Consider the following 16,525-nt stretch of genomic DNA (forward strand, 5'->3'; position numbering starts at 1 on the left):
CTCACTTCGAATTAGCGGTCTTAACTAGACTGTTCATTTGAATGCTATAAGATTGACAGTGGCAGCTTCAATCTTCCTCTGTGGTGTAGATGTGCCCTAAGAGTTTAATCCGGAGAAGTGAGGCACCACTCTTATAGGTGATAAGAGCTGACTCTGCTCAGTATCTTGCAGAATTTTGTCCTAGTCGATAGCTTTTCTACAGCAATAAGAAAGAATCCAAGAAATTGAAAGCTAATCAGTATCACAAAGTAACCTCCTGTCACAAGATGTTAGGCCATAGAATACCAATTTGAAACCAAACACCTTTTTATTTCTGCTTGTAGCACTTAGCCCACCAGAGACATTACTAGTATATCTGAATACCTTGTCCTAGAATAATGTGTCTCCCTATCGTTCTTAGCTTCCAATTGCCAATGTCCATAGGAAGGATGATCATTGTTAAAATGAATGAAATGCCTGGGTTATCAGAGGAGTTTAGGAAAATGGTTTCCAAATAAATTGTAACGAAATTGGAAGTGAAAGTTCACCAAAACATCCATGAAAGTACACTTTTATTTTCCTAGTCATCCATCTGTTGTCATGAAATTATGGATGACATTGGCAATCCAATAGCCACTCATTTGCAATGATTTCAGGTGCTTTATGATACTTTTGATGAAGGATTTCCAGTTCATGTCCTGTAGCATGGTGTTCTTCTAGAACTGTGTTTGGTTTAAATTATCACCTTTCTTCTCAAGGGCATCATTAATGCAGAAATAGATGAATGCCAAAGCAATTACTTTAATAAAATATTTCACACAGCCTTGTGCACTCAAATGTGTTTAAATAAAAGATGGGAGCTAGGTTGCTATATTCCTAAGTTGTTGCCAGGACTTCTCAAAATTCAACATTGCAATGGGCAACCTAGGCTAGTGAGTGAGCCGCATGAGTGGCCCTCCTTCTTCTCAGTGTGCCACAAGATTGTCATAATCACTACAGGCTCCTGGGATAGTGTAGTTTTGCTAACTGAGCTTACATTCCTAGAATTTTAATTGTGTGCCTATTGGACAGTAGCTGTGCTTTGATTGGCGGTAGAAGGAGCACGTGGCTCTCACAGTCAATGTTATGTGCAATCAGCACATACTTCACTTTATGTGCCCTTGCTTTACATACATGTCACTTTAGCAATACTAGTAGGAAAAACTGTATGGATAGAAACCAGCAAAATCTGGCAACCTGGGAAATGGCAAACAAAATGTCTGGTGGACTCTACACAGAATCTTGATGAGATGCATGTGGCCCTCAAGCCACAGATTGTCCATCACGGCACAATACACTGCCATGTCGGCAGCAGGCGTTAGCTGTGTCCTAGGATACAATTTTGGAACCTAGGATTCTGTGGTACAGGCAAAATCTTTACCAACTAAGTCTCATTGACATAATGAATTAAACCCTTTCACAATATAAAATATTGAAGTTATTTTACAGTCCAAGGAGCATTAAATGTATAGAACAAGTAGCTTGTACTGTAGTCTATTTGTGGTATGTCCATACTTTAGAAACAGAAGATAACATCATTGTCATTATCTTAGATTTTTATAAAGTGTTTATAAATAACATTATGTGGGGTCTCTGGCTGCACTGGGAACTTTCCCACAACATTACACAATGCATTTTAAATGCCATAATAGATGTGGTCTATATAAGAGAACGATTGTCAATGTAGATAACAAACCAGATAATTTTTTAAAATACTTCCTCAGTTTTTCATGTATGTAAAATTGATTCCTCTTAATTCTTCTACTCCTGTCAATAATGTCCGTCTCACCAAAAAACAGAGAAATAACCGACTATCTACCCAGGTGTATTCATAGGGAGACCAGAGAAGCTGACTAGATACCAAAGACAGCTGGCTAATAGAGCTTAATTAGTGCAGTGGGTGGATATTCTGCACTCTTTAGCAAAGACTTCTATTTTCTTTACTGTTGTCTTAACCCTACTGCTTGCTTTATTCACAAAGAGTGAAGCTGAATACAGGCTACATGGATTAACTGAAACTTCAGTAAACCCAGTGCAGTGTCCTGTCCATGCAACAGAGTTGCTTACAAATTAACTCCCTGCATTTCCTGTTCCACTGATATCCTGTCAATAGCAGCCCCTTCACCCCCAGATACTAGCCCTCTTGGTACTACTTCCTTATTTAACAAGCATTTTAATAAACACATTAAAAACAAATTATTAGACAGTGGTTGCTATTATATAGCCAAGTTGGAATTTCATTTTTACCACAGACTCAGCTGATTACTTAGCCTTTAAGTAGTTTAGTCTCCATACCTCCTAATTATACACCGCTGGTCTACACTGTGGCTAAATTCTAATGAAGATGCACCACTTCAGCTATGTTAATTGCGTAGCTTAAGTCAAAGTATCCTACCTTGAATTTTGGGGCTGTCCACACTGGGGAAGATTGAGGGGAGCACGCTCTTCCTTCCACTTCCCTTACTCCTTGTAGAAGCAGGACTTACCAGCATCTATGGGAGTTCTCTCTCAGTTCGAATTAGCCTGTCTTCAGTAGACCTGCTAATTCAAATCCCAGAAGATTGACTGTGGCTGCTTTGATTTTTTCTGTAGTGTAGACATGGCTACAGGGGCTAATCCCTTTCTGACTACTTCTAGACTATAAGAAGCTAATGGGAAAAGGTATGGAAAATGTGCTCTGCAATTTGCATCCTTTTTCTGAAGAGGCTTTTCTGAAATTTGATCTGTCTACACTGGGCCAAATTTTGGAAAATCCTCCTCTTTTGGAAGAGCCCTTCTTCCTCATGGAAGGAGGAAGACAGAGTTTCTGAAAGAGCATGTCTGCTCTTCCACAAAAAAGAATCAGAAGAACAGATGCATTCCCTGGACACGGCAGAATTTTTCCAGGTTACCTAACCCCGTAGTCTGGACATAGCCTCTCTCCCTTGTCTGTGAGTCTAGTAAGCTGTCTTTCTGTGGTGTTTCCTGCTTGCCTGTGGCATTGGCCTCTGTTGGATTGCCTGTCCCTTGTGTTCTGTGATGACCACTGTCTCTCTGTAGATTCTTTCTGAATGTTGTGTCTGCTGGATCATGCCTCCCATTCCTTCAGTTCTTTTGTGCCCCTGGGTAATCCAAGTGCCACTTTACTCCTCATAGCTTCTTTTGTCCACACCTTTCAGAACAGCAACCCTGCACTTGGGCAATTGTAAACACAGCGTCCTGTGGACCACACATCTTATCCTGATGAGACGCATGTGGCCCCAGACTGCCCACCACTGCACCATACACTGCCATGTGAGCAGTAGGTGTTAACCTACTCACTCAAGGCTAGTATCAGAGGGATAGCCATGTTCATCTGAATCTGCAAAAGCAGCGAGGAGTCCTGTGGCACCTTATAGACTAACTGAAGTGTTGGAGCATAAGCATTTGTGGGCAAAGACCCACTTCATCAGATGCATGTAGTGGAAATTTCCAGAGGCAAGTATAAATATGCAGGCCAGAATCAGGCTAGAGATGACGAGGAGGATCCAATCAGGGAGTATGAGGCCCACTTCTAGTAGCTGATCTGGAGGTGTGAATACCAAGAGAGGAGAAGCTGCTTTTGTAGTTAGCGAGCCATTCACAGTCTTTGTTTAATCCTAAATTGATTGTGTCGAACTTGAAGATGAACTGTAGCTCAGCAGTTTCTTTTTGAAGTCTGGTCTTGAAGTTTTTTTGCTGCAGGATGGCTACCTTTAGATCTGCAATTGTGTGTCCAGGGAGATTGAAGTGTTCCCCTACAGGTTTTTGTATGTTGCCATTCCTAATATCTGATTTGTGTCCATTTATTCTTTTACGTAGGGACTGTCCAGTTTGGCCGATTTATATAGCAGAGGGGCATTGTTGGCACATGATGGCATATATTACGTTAGTAGATGTGCAGAAAATGAACCAGTGACGGTATGGCTGACCTCGTTAGGTCTTGTGATGGTGTTGCTGGTGTATATATGTGGGCTGAGTTGGCACCGAGGTTTGTTGCATGGATTGGTTCCCGAGTTAGAGTTGTTATGGTGCAGTGTATAGTTGCTGGAGAGAATATGCTTCAGGTTGGCGGGTTGTCTGTGAGCGAGGACTGGCCTGCCTCCCAAGGCCTGTGAAAGTGAGGGATCATTGTCCAAGATGCGATGTAGATCACTAATGATGTGTTGGAGAGGTTTTAGCTGAGGACTGTAGGTGATGGCCAGTGGTGTTTTGTTGGTTTCTTTCTTGGGCTTGTCCCATAGTAGGAGGCTTCTGGGTACACGTCTGGCTCTGTTAATCTGTCTCCTCATTTCCTTGTGTGGGTATTGTAGTTTACAGAATGCTTGTTGAAGATCTTGTAGGTGTAGATCTCTGTCTGAGGGGTTGGAGAATATGTGGTTGTACCTCAGTGCTTGTCTGTAAACAATAGATTGTGTGGTGTGTCTGGTATGGAAGCTGGAGGCATGCAGGTAAGCATAGCGGTCGGTAGGCTTTTGGTATAGGGTGGTGTTTATGTGACCATTACTTATTTGCACTGTGATGTCCAGGAAATGGACCTCCCGTGTAGACTGGTCCATGCTGAGGTTGATGGTGGGGTGGAAGCTGTTGAAATCGTGGTGAAATTCTTCCAGAGTCTCCTTCCCATGGGTCCAGATGATGAAGATGTCATTGATGTAGCGTAGGCAGAGAAGGGGCATAAGTGGACGAGTGCGTAATGGGTTCTGCACCATTCTCATCTGATTGCACCTTGCCATTATTCAGTAGCTGTGCAGAAGACTTCAGGCTGTGGTTGGCTGTCAGCCGATGGTCAGAGCAGTGCGTGGTGTGTGTGTTATACACTCGAGTCTTCAACTGCTAGAACTCAAGGTTCCTTCGCAGCGAGCAGCCTAGGGAAGGCCGACGGGTGCCCCAAAAGTTTTATGCCCCAAAAGTTTTAGCTGCTAGGACCAGGTCCCTTCGCAGTGGGCAGCCTATCGAAGGCTGATGGATGCCCCTATGGATCTGCCCCCTGGAGGCGACATGGTCCAAATGCCCAGCTCTGTCTGCATCTGCCCCTATGACCAGCTGGAGTTCTTTTAAATTGTGCTTGGGTTCTGTTCTGGTTACAGCAAGGCTGTGTCCAGACTCAGGGGTTTTTTCGGGAAAAGTAGCCTTTTCCCGAAAAAACTTCCCCTGCGTCCAGACTCAAGCCGCGTTCTTTTGAAATTATTTCGAAAGAACGCGGCTTTTCTTTCGATGGCGGTAAACCTCGTTTCACGAGGAAGAACGCCTTCTTTCGAAAGTTCCTCTTTCGAAAGAAGGCGTTCTTCAATGTAAATAGGGCTTCCTCGAAAGAGAGCATCCAGACTCGCTGGGTGCTCTCTTTCGAAAAAGCGGATTGCTCTTTCGAAAGATCCGCCTGCAGTCTAGACGCGATCTTTCGAAAGAGGCTCTTTCGAAAGATGCTTTCGAAAGAGCCTCTTTCGAAAGAAGCCTGTAGTCTAGACATAGCCCAACTGAAGGAGTTAGGTTAAAGCTTAAACAGATACAGGTTTATTAAAGAAGCTTATAAATCATATGGTTACAATGGCTATTGCTCTATTTCTTAACTGCTAGCAAATATAGATCTTAAAAATGGTTACAAAGAAAATAAAGATAGAAAATAGAAATAATGGTACCAAGTGACAGCTTAATCTTTAAAGAGCTCTAAATCTATGTCTACACTTAAGACAAAGGACCACATCCAGGTACAGTTTTTACTCCCTTCTGTGCCTCTCGACTCCAGCATATCAGGCCAGGGCCGGTCCCTCTATTCCTAGGAAAGACGAATACGAGGTGGGCATCCCCGTGGAACATCAGGAGGCCAATCACCTAACCCAACCAGCAGAGGGTAGATTGACACTCAGAGTAAGTGTGCTGCTGGCCCCACCTTTTATACCCATAGGGGTCCATATCCTCTTTCTTATTTAAGATGCCAAATTGTGCTGGTCCGTCTTTGTGACGCCAGTTCTTACAAGGGAGTTTCAAGTTAATTTACTCTTGCAAGAGAGATAACTAAATTGTGAGTACTGGACATTCTTTACTGGGCAGGAGATTTCTCCCCCCAGACAAGTGTGTGTGATCGCATCAATATGGGTTTCAGTCAAGGGCACTCCTCAGCAGCCTCTTGGTCAGCGATTAGCTCGATCATCCTCATAGCTATGCTTACAGTTGTCCAGGGTCACTGTGAGCTAGCATATCCGGGCCTCTTGTCAAGGCTTCAAAGACTATGCTGATTCTGCTCTGTGTGTGCCCTGTATGCTCCAGGCAAGCAAGATGGATGTTACTAGGGGGGTTCCTGTCTGGCTACACGGGCTCTGCTGCTACCTGTTCCAGTTTGTAACTCTGAGGTTCTACAGCATATTTATTAAATTGGAAAAAGAAATTATAGGAAAAGGAAACCAGAGACTTATTTTACAAGGTTAACACAAGGAAACAGACACACTAATGAGGTGTTATCTGCAGTTTCAAAATATAATACAGGTTGGACCGTGGTAGTCCAGTACCCACAGTACCAGACTGGTCCTGAGTAAGGGGGTTTGCCAGACCAGAGATAGTTCCTCCTCTCCTGGCCTGTGCTGCCACTGGGTTAGGGCTCCAGCCTGCCCTTGCTACTGCCCCTGCATCCCAGGGCTTTATACATGCTGCTGGTCCTGCTGTAGCCAGGGTGGAATTCCACAGATGGAGCTCTGCAGCTGCCTGGTTCCATAGCCGGAGCAGGAGCTGTGCAGCCAGGGGTGGAGTTCAGCAGCTGCCTGGATGCACGGCCAGGCCTGGAGCTGCACAGCAAAGTCTGGGGCAGATATCTGGGGCCAGAGCTTTGTGGCCAGGGACAGAGCTCCCTGTTCACGGCTGGGTCTGGGTCCAGAACTCTCTGCTGTGCCACTTGTTACACCTCTCCAGACACACACTGGGATGCCGGTGCCCCCAAACACACTCTTGCCCTGCTACCAGACCTCCCTTTTCTGGGGCTTTGTGGTACAGGAACATCCGTGGTCCATGCCAGACCACAGATATTGCTGGACCAGGGAGTCTTGATTAGGGGAGGTACTACCTATATAGGCTTCTATAATCAGCGAGCTCTATTTGTCTTTTAGGACTAACCTAGGCCAAGAAGCTGGGGTTGTCTTGTTGATACCAAGAAACACCTTCCTCCTTCTCAGATGTACATTTAGTATCATGCAGAAATATATATAGTTTGATGTGCAGTTTTTAAACCTCTCCTTCCATGTGCTCTGAGAGTGGCTACATCTAGACTACATGCATTTTTCGAGAGAGACTTTTTCGAAAAATACTTTTGAAAAAGCCTCTTTCAAAAAAGAGCGTCTAGATTGCAGTATGCAGATTGAAAAATCGATCTGCTCTTTCGAAAAAAAAAGGCTCCTGGAACTGCTTCTGGCAAGGCATAGGGTCAGCCTTTACTTCCCGGTACTGCTGCATGCCCTTTGCAGAGATGCGTGCTTGAAGAGATCCCCCTGGACAGCTGTTGCTCTGCTCCTGCTTCTGGCTTACCTACCTCCTAGAGGGAAAGCAAAGCTACTGCAGTGCTTGCTGTGGTTGCCTTGCTTTCTTGGGGTTTATTTTCTGGGTTTTTTTTTTCTGCTTTTCACTGTGTTTTTGGCCATGGAGCCTGAGCTGCCCCATGGCAGGCAATGGCCCCACGCTGCCATACTGCAGTTTCTGCTGCATCTGCATGACACTGTCATGAATCTCTTGCCCCATATGGACCCAGACCAGACCTACGAGACCTTTGTCTGGGATGCAGGATCTCTCTCCTTGCCCCCAAACTTTTTTGGGACAGCAGATTTGGAGGCATGAGATGAGTTCAGACTGGTGGGACCAGTTCGTCATGCAACTCTGGGATAACAACCAGTGACTCTGCAACTTCTGGATGCAGAAGGCCACATTCCAGGAGCTGTGTGCCTGGCTCACCCCTGCTCTGGAACACCAGGACACCCACCTGCGGCCCACCATCGCCCTGCAGAAGCGGGTCGCAATCGCCCTTTGGAAGCTGGCCACCCCCTCCAGCTACCGCTCCATGGGACACCTGTTTGGCATGGGGAGATCTGCCGTCGGGGCCATTTTGATGGAGGTAAGTCAGTCTCGGGGGACAGGCTCTGCTGAGTGTGGGCATTGAGAAAGGGGGACTGCCAGGCAAGGACAAGAGGGAGTGAGGGATAGAGTGGCACTTGGAGGTGGCTCCTCAGCCAACCCTGCGCTGATGCAGGGGAGGGGGTATCCTGACAAGGGGAGGGGTGGGTTGGTGGGTGGGGGGTTTTCCTCCCAAACTCTTAGGTAACCTAATTCCCTGGTTTCTGTCTGTCTATTTGTCTCTTGCTGCAGGAGGTGAGGGTCATCAATGCATAGCTCCTGAAGAGGCTCTTCCGTCTTGGGGACCTGGACAACATCATTGCCGGGTTTGGTGCCTTTGGCTTCCCAAACTGTGGAGGAGCCCTCGATGGGACACACATCTCAATCCGTGCACCATCTCATCGAGCAGCCCAATTTATAAACAGGAAGGGCTACTATTCTATGGTGCTGCAGGCACTGGTCAACCACCGGGGACATTTTATAGACATTTATGTTGGGTGGTCGGGGCGGGTACATGATGCCTGCATATTCCACAACTCCTGTCTATACCACAGGTTGCAGACAGGAACATTTTTCCCCCAGCAGCACCTCACGCTTGGGGACGTGCAGTTTCCAGTGTGCATCATGGCTGATGCGGCCTACCCCCTGATGCTGTGGCTCGTGAAGCCCTACACCAGCCATCTGGATGCAAGCAAGGAGCTTTTTAACATGCATCTTAACCAGGTTCGCATCCAGGTGGAATGTGCATTCAGCCGGCTGAAAGGGAGGTTCTGTTGCCTCTTAACACTCCTAGAGTTGGGAGAACGCCACATCCTGGAGGTGGTGGCCGCATGATACACCCTCCATAACCTGGTGGAGAGGAAAGGGGAGGCCTTCCTGACAGAGTGGGGAACAGGTGCTGATGGTGAGGGGAGGCAATTTGAGCAGCCCCGGATGGCTGCCATCCGCCAGGCTCACCAGGCTAATGTCCAAATCCGAGCGGCCCTGAGGGAGAGATTATCAGAAGGAGCCCACAGACTCTCCCCAGGGCCTCCCCTGGGGGGGGGGTTGGCCTGGCCCACCCCTAGCTGTCCCTCCACTACCCTCACCCTCTTCCCAGAAAGAATACATACATACCAGGTTTTCTTTGTAAACAGACATTGGTTTTTTATGAAAAACACTATCAGTAAGGAAAATGTGCTTACTATTTAAAAAAAACTTTCTCTTTTCACTGTTCAAATGTTTATATACAAGGTAAATATTTCACTCAAAAATAAAGATTTTGTTATATAACTGAAATGTCCTTTAATTGGAATGGTATGGGACTGAAAACCTGGAGGGGGAGAGGGCTCAAGTAGGCCACTGCTTCCCTGATCGCAGGGTCCTGACACCTTCTTGCGTCCTGGCACCACCAAAGCCTTGGGCTCAGGTGGAGCGAGAGCCAGTCTTGGCCTGGGCAGGAGGGGGGGGGAAGCTGTTGGGCCTGTGAGGGCTCGGGAAGCAGGGATGTCTGGGGGAACAGGGTCCTGGCGTGCAGGAGGAGCGGTGCCCGTGACAGAGGCAGGCCAGGCTAGGATCTCCCACATAGTGGCACAGATGGCAGTGTGCTGCTGGACCAGCTCATCCAGCAGCCTGTTGCGCCACTCGTCCTATGCCTCTGTCCTCTGCTGAAGAGTCTTCTTGAGGTCCTGCATGGCCACTACGGGCTCCTTCAGCATGAAACAAAAAACAGGGCTATGTAGCACTTTAAAGACTAACAAGATGGTTTATTAGGTGATGAGCTTTCGTGGGCCAGACCCACTTCCTCAGATCAAATAGTGGAAGAAAATAGGCATGATCATATATACCAAAAGGATACAATCAAAAAAAGTGAACACATATAAAAAGGAGAAATCAAATTTCAGAACAGAGGAAGGATGAGGGGGTAGGGAAGGTAAATGTCTGTGAGCTAATGATATTAGAGGTGATAATTAGGGAAGTTATCTTTGTAATGTAATCAATCTCAGCCTGAACCATTCTAGATGAGAGATCTATTTCCTGGATACCACAGTACAAATCACCAATAGTAAATTAGACACCACTCTCTACAGAAAATCCACTGACTCATCCAGTTACCTTCATGCCTCCAGCTCCCATCCAGAACATACCTCATGATCCATCTGCTCTAGTCCCACTGACAGAGACCAGAAACTTCAGGATCTCTACCAAGCATGTATAAACCTCAATTACCCACTTGGAGAAATAAAAAAACAAATTGAAAGAGCCAGACGAATACCCAGAAACCATCTACTTCAAGACAGACCCAAGAAAACCAACAATAGAACACCACTTGTCATCACCTATATCCCCCAACTTAAACCCGTCCAAGACATTATCAATAAACTACAACCTATACTAGAACAGGATACTACACTCCAAGAAGCTCTGGGAGACAAACCCATAGTCTCCTAGGGTATGTCTACACTAGCTCATTAATTTGAGCTAGGTAGGCAAATGAGGGCAACAGGAATTGCAAATGAAGAATCCCGAGCTTCATTTGCATGTTCCCGGGCACCGCCATTTTTAAATCCCCCTTAGTCCAAACTGCCCACGGCTAGACACGGCAGTTAAACGTTAAGTAGAACTAACTCCTTAGTTCTGATTAACTGTTACTCCTGCTCTTAAATATCTCCAGGGATGGAGATTCCGCAACCTCCCTAGGCAATTTATTCCAGTGTTTAACCACCCTGACAGTTGGTAAGTTTTTCCTAATGTCCAACCTAAACTTCTCTTGCTGCAGTTTTCCTTCATAGCTCATGTTCTCTAGATCTTTAATCATTTTTGTTGCTCTTCTATGGACCTTCTCTAATTTCTCCACATCTTTCTTGAAATGTGGTGCCCAGAACTGGACACAATATTCCAATGGAGGCCTAATCAGCAGAGAGTAGAGCGGTAGAATGACTTCTTGTGTCTTGCTCACAATACTCCTATTAATGCAACCAAAAATCATGTCTGCTTTTTTTTGCAACAGTGTCTATGGGTATGTCTACACTACAGAGTTAATTCAAAATAACAGATGTTATTTATAATTAACTTTAATAGCTGTCTACACATACAAACCGCTATTTTGAAATAAATTCAAAATAGTGGAGCCCTTATTTCGAATTAGGGGGACTCCAGCCCTTCCCAGTTCCCCCTGGTGACCTCTCTGGGCCAAACCAGGAAAACTCCTCTCCTCTCCCCGAGTCCAGGGGCCCTTAAAGGGCTAGACTCTGGCCAGACGGCACTTGCCAGAGCCAGGCTTGCCAGCAGTCTTTGCCTCTGACCCAGTGGCCCCAGAATGAGGCAGCCTGTGCCAGCCAGCTCTCCCTCACTCAGTCTCCCAGCACCAAGGGGCCAGCCAGCGGCCATAGACAGCGTGCACCCTCATGGACTAGTGCAGAGATCATGGACTTCATTGAGGTTTGGATGTAGGCCCCCAACTTCCATGATCTCCGCACTAGGTGGAGGAGCGTGGCTGTCTACAGCCGCATAGCAGCCACCATGGCCAGGAAAAGCCACAGGCGCACCTAAAAGCAGGTGCACCTGAAGGTGAAGGAGCTGCGGCAGGCGTACACCAGGGCCACCGAGGCGGTGCTGCAGCAGGGGCTGATACCTGCCCCAACTTCCCCGCCCTTGACTGATTGCTGGGGGGTGGGGTGGTCTGCACCAGCCCGGGAGGCAGTGAGCCAGGACCGGAGGGCCCTGACCAGGGCACACCAGAGGGGCCAACACCAGCTGTCCTGGCACCGGAGTCAGCAGGGTCATCCAGAGAGGCCATACCAGGTAAAGTGCCAGCACTGTCCCCTATCTGGGGGGAGAGGCAGAGAGGGAGACCAGGGATCAAGCGCGCGGGCCATGTCTCCCATGGATCACGCACACCTGTGCATGTGTGAGCACATGCCATGCCACCATTGGGCAGGTGACTCCAGCTGCATGACACCTAGGGGCCGTGGCCCAATATGCACATGCATGTGTAAAGAGACCTGACATGCTCCCGACCCCAGGACGGGACCCAGCAGGACGCTCTCCCTTCACACGCCCTCTCTACACAGAGGCAGGGGACATCTCCCCGCCCCCGCCACGGACACACTACACACAGCACAGGGGCATGGGTGAGGTCTTGAGCAGCTTCCAGTCCCGGGGAGAGCCCACACATCCTGACCATGGTCTCTGTGCAAGCACAGCAGCTCTGATGGTGCAGGGCACGGTTGCCCTCACGTCACGAGGGGGCTGGGCATCATCCACTGTGTCCCCAGGGAGAACTGACCACTTCTCTTCTTTCTCTACAGCTGCACCAGCTGCTCGTGCAGGGCGCACCACCTCGCCCAGGACATGCTCCCACACCTGCGGCCTGCTCCGGATCACCAGCATGTGGCAGGAGTATCGGGACCAGCACCTGGGGGCCCTGCAAGCCCTGCACTGCACCATCCAGGCCTGGATGCTGGAGGACCTGCAGCTCTGCCAAGAGCAGCTTGCTGAGGACCAAGCCATGAACTCTAACCTGCAGGCCTTGCTGCAGAGCATGGTGCCCTGTGCCAGTCCTGCTCCTGCTGTCCCCCCCACTACTGTTCCTCCTTCCACTCCTGCCCCCCTCTTCTTCCTCTTTAATATCCACACCCTCCTCCTCATCCCCCCGGGATGCTGAGGCCCCCTTCCCCACCGTGCTGGGCGGTGGTTGGCCTGGTGAGACCCGCAGCCCTGAGTGCTGAGTTCCCCTCCCCCTTCTTCCCTTTGCTTCCCCCTTTCAGCTCCCTCCTCCCAGTTTTCCCCCTCCCCTCTCCCATCCTCTCTCCTGCCCTCTCCCGCCTCCTTTCCCCCATCTCCCCAGAGTTTCATTCCCCCTCCCCAGTCGTGTTAAATAAAGACAGGTTATATATTTGAAAATACGTGTCTTTTATTTGACATCAGGAAGGGGGGATAGAGAGGGTAAGTGGAAGGACGAGAGGGAGGAATGGGGCACAAGCCCCCAGTGGGGCAGACCAGGGAGACTGTTAGCACTCCTCAGGGTGGAAGCTCTCCCGTAGGGCCCCCTGGATCCTGACAGCCACTCAATGGTCCTCCCAGATGGCAGCCTACAGAGAGTGCAGCCAGGCTGCTGGCAACGTGTCCACGAAACGCAGCAGAGTCCCTGGGGCAGGTCTGGTTCCATGGTGCAGAGTGCTGTGATGTCCGGAGTGAGGGCAAGCAGAGCACTCCGAGACACAAATGCTTTGCTGTCCCTCAGCGAGGTGGACCAGCAAGCAGAGAAACCTGAGAACTGTCTGTCCGGGAGGGGGGTGTCAGGTCCCTTTAAGCACAGGTCCCTGAGGCAGCAGCCCCACACACTAAGTCTGACCCTGATGCCCTTCTGGCACTTGTTCCAGACAGCCTTACCTTCAATTCAGGGTCCACTCAATGTGGACATGCTATTTTGAATTAGAAAAAGGCTATTTCAAATTAATTTTTGTGTCTAAATGTGTCATTTCGATTTAGCTTATTTCAAATTAACTAATTCAAAATAAGTTATTTCGAAATAGCGCTGCAGTGGACATACCCATATTTAGTTTGTGGTCCATTATGATCTCTAGATCACTTTCTGCAGTACTCCTTTCTAGACAGTTGCTTCCCATTTTGTATGTGTGAAATGGATTTTTCCTTCCTAAGTGGAATACTTTGCATTTGTCCTTATTAAACTTCATCCTATTTACCTCAGACCATTTCTCCAGATCATTTTGAATTATGACCCTTTCCTCCAAAGCAGTTGCAACACCTCCCCACTTCGTATCATCTGCAGACTTAATAAGCATACTCTCTACGCCAATATCTAAATTATTGATGAAGATATTGAACAGAACCAGTCCCAAAACAGACCCCTGCGGAACCCCACTTATGCCCTTTCAGCAGGATTGTGAACTGTTATCTAGCCAGTTATGCACCTGCCTTATAGTAGCCCCTTCTAAGTTGTATTTGCCTAGTTTATTGATAAGAAACATAGAACAATCAATGAAAAACAGTAAGATTGTAATAGTAACTTATTATTGAGAGCAATAATGGTGTAGCCTGAGCACCAAGACTATTGTGAAAAATTCAGTGTCAGCATATATGCTTTCAAAACTGCATGTGAAATCAAACAAATAAAAAGCTGAATCTTTTCCTATTATCTAGCTAGGAAGCAGCACCTGTATAAGAAAGAGGCAGTTGGGAAATAAACATCTTATTATTAAATATGTTTATGCATGCCACTGTTGTTTCACTGTAAGGAAACCCACACCCCAAAAGGCATTTGGTGATATAATGACATTATCTAGAAAGAAGCTAAACGCACATATTTATACAACTATTCTCTGTAAGAGACGGGAATAATAGCTTTTGATAAATTCAAGGTTAACGCATACTATATGGATGTACAGAACATTATTTGCTCTAATCTTTCCCTTTTACTCTTCCCCATTCTTCCTTCCCCTATGTTTCTACTGTTGTTGTCCCAAAAAGTGTTTAATTGATAGAAAAGTTAGTAATTGTTAATTCCATCTGCAGATCATGATTATATCTGTTGGAAAAGAAATGAACAATTCTTCATAGATAAAAATATGTATGATAAAATAGTGAACAGGGAATATTATTCTAAAACTACATAGTTATAAAACATAATTCTACAATTAAAGAGAATTTCTGAGTCTACTAACAAACACTAATTACAGATCAATATTTATAAATTAGTCTGAAGTAATCCTCAGATACCATTTTTATATGATCAATGTCTCCTTCATTCAGACTGCCGACATACATATTGGATACGTCTACACTGAGCATTCTTGCATTAGAAGATGTGAAAATGAGGCACAGCAATGAATATCACCATGACTCATTTGCATACCTAATGAGCCACCATTTTTGCACAAGGGGCTTTTGAACAAGGCTTTTGCCGTTCTGCTGCTTATTTTCAGGTAGAACAGCTATTGCACAAAAGGGAGGTTTTTGCACAGGAAGGAGCAGTGTAAACTGCTCCTTCTTGAACAAAAGCCCCTTGCACAAAATGGTGGCTCATTAGGTATGCAAATGAGGCATGGCGATATTCATTGTTGTGCCTCATTTGCATATCTTCTTGCACAAGAATGTGCAATGTAGACGTAGCCATTATGTCCTTGTCATAAAACAATCATTATGTGTTACAACATTTCCTGGAGCCCCAAATATCTCGGGTGCAGCTGGGTCCTGTCTTGAGCTTAATGATTTTAAAGGTGATTTTCAGTTCAATTGTTCAGATTGTCATGTAATATTCTTATATTTAGAACAAAAAATTTCCATTAATTCTTTGAATGAAAAATTAAGTTCTTTGCTAAATTGACCTGCACCACATTTTTCTAAAGAGAAAAGTGATGTGGTGATATAATGACATTACCCAGGAAGGAGCAAAACACATATATTTATTCAGCTGTTGTCTGTATGAGATAGTAACAATAACTTTTGATAAACCTGAGGTAATGATTGCTACCAGTAATCATGAAAAATGAATGTAAGTAGTTCACTGAATACTACTTCTCCCTGCAACCTTTTCTCTGCACTGTAGGCTGTACTTCATTTTACTTCTTGGTTATTACAATTATTATGAATTAATGCAAGATATATTGATAGATTCAGCAGATACATTTCCCGTAAATCAGATTAATAAGCACAATGTGTGTACAGTCATTTAGTGATGACAGAACTTTAATTTAGTTCAAAATTCCATTCATAATAAAGCAAGCATCAGCCCATATTTATTATCTGTGACTGATGTTAAATGGTCCGTGTTTGTTCCTGTTTGTTCACTGTTGTTTAAACTGTGTTTGTTTTCTTTTTTCCTTCCCTTTGTCAGTCACGAGAAATAGCTTCACAAGTAAGTATTTGTTATTTGTCTCCCATTTCCCAGTGTTGACCCTAATGAAAGAAACTCTGAACAGTTATGAAAAGAACACAAAGAGACTTAGAATCTATGTGTGAAATTGGCATGCTAGAGCAGTTCGGGGCAGTTGAGAGTCTCAGACCAGTGTCATTTCTCTTAACATGTACAATGGCTGTCCTTTAATTTAATATTGTAACAGTCTTCAACACAAATGAACAAGCATTTCCATAAACTTTGTAAAATTATATGAAGTATAAGTTTGAAAATTTGTCTCTCTTTCCAAAATAAGTTTTTCCAACTTGACAGCCCGAACCCCCGCAGTGGGCCCAAAACATGAGCCAGCAAGCCACTGGCAGCCAGCCCTCCTCCGCTCCCCAGAAGCAGTCTGCCAGCTCCCAGGAGCCTGCCATGGCCCAGAGAAGGCAGGTGCCTTATTGGTCCATGGTGGAGATCATGGATCTTATTCAGGATGCCTCCAACATCCATGATCTCTGCACTAGATGGGGGAATGTGGCCGTCTATGGCAGAATAGCTGCCAGCCTGGCCACCAAAGGC

At 46.2% G+C, this 16,525-nt stretch overlaps 1 protein-coding gene across 6 annotated transcripts in view; it reads left to right on the forward strand.

The window, feature by feature from the left end:
* KCNT2 (potassium sodium-activated channel subfamily T member 2) overlaps positions 1–16,525 on the forward strand; it is a 321,535-nt gene that overhangs the window by 274,486 nt on the left and 30,524 nt on the right. For 4 of the 6 annotated variants that reach the window (XM_075936723.1, XM_075936727.1, XM_075936728.1 and 1 more), the window contains one exon: positions 15,944–15,964. The exons of the other annotated variants lie outside the window; for them this stretch is intronic. In XM_075936723.1, coding sequence (XP_075792838.1) covers positions 15,944–15,964 — 21 coding nt within the window. The remainder of the gene's footprint in view (positions 1–15,943; positions 15,965–16,525) is intronic. 6 annotated transcript variants of the gene reach the window in all.

The sequence above is a fragment of the Pelodiscus sinensis genome, chromosome 9 (genome assembly GCF_049634645.1).
Source record: "Pelodiscus sinensis isolate JC-2024 chromosome 9, ASM4963464v1, whole genome shotgun sequence".
NCBI classification, from domain to species: domain Eukaryota; kingdom Metazoa; phylum Chordata; order Testudines; family Trionychidae; genus Pelodiscus; species Pelodiscus sinensis.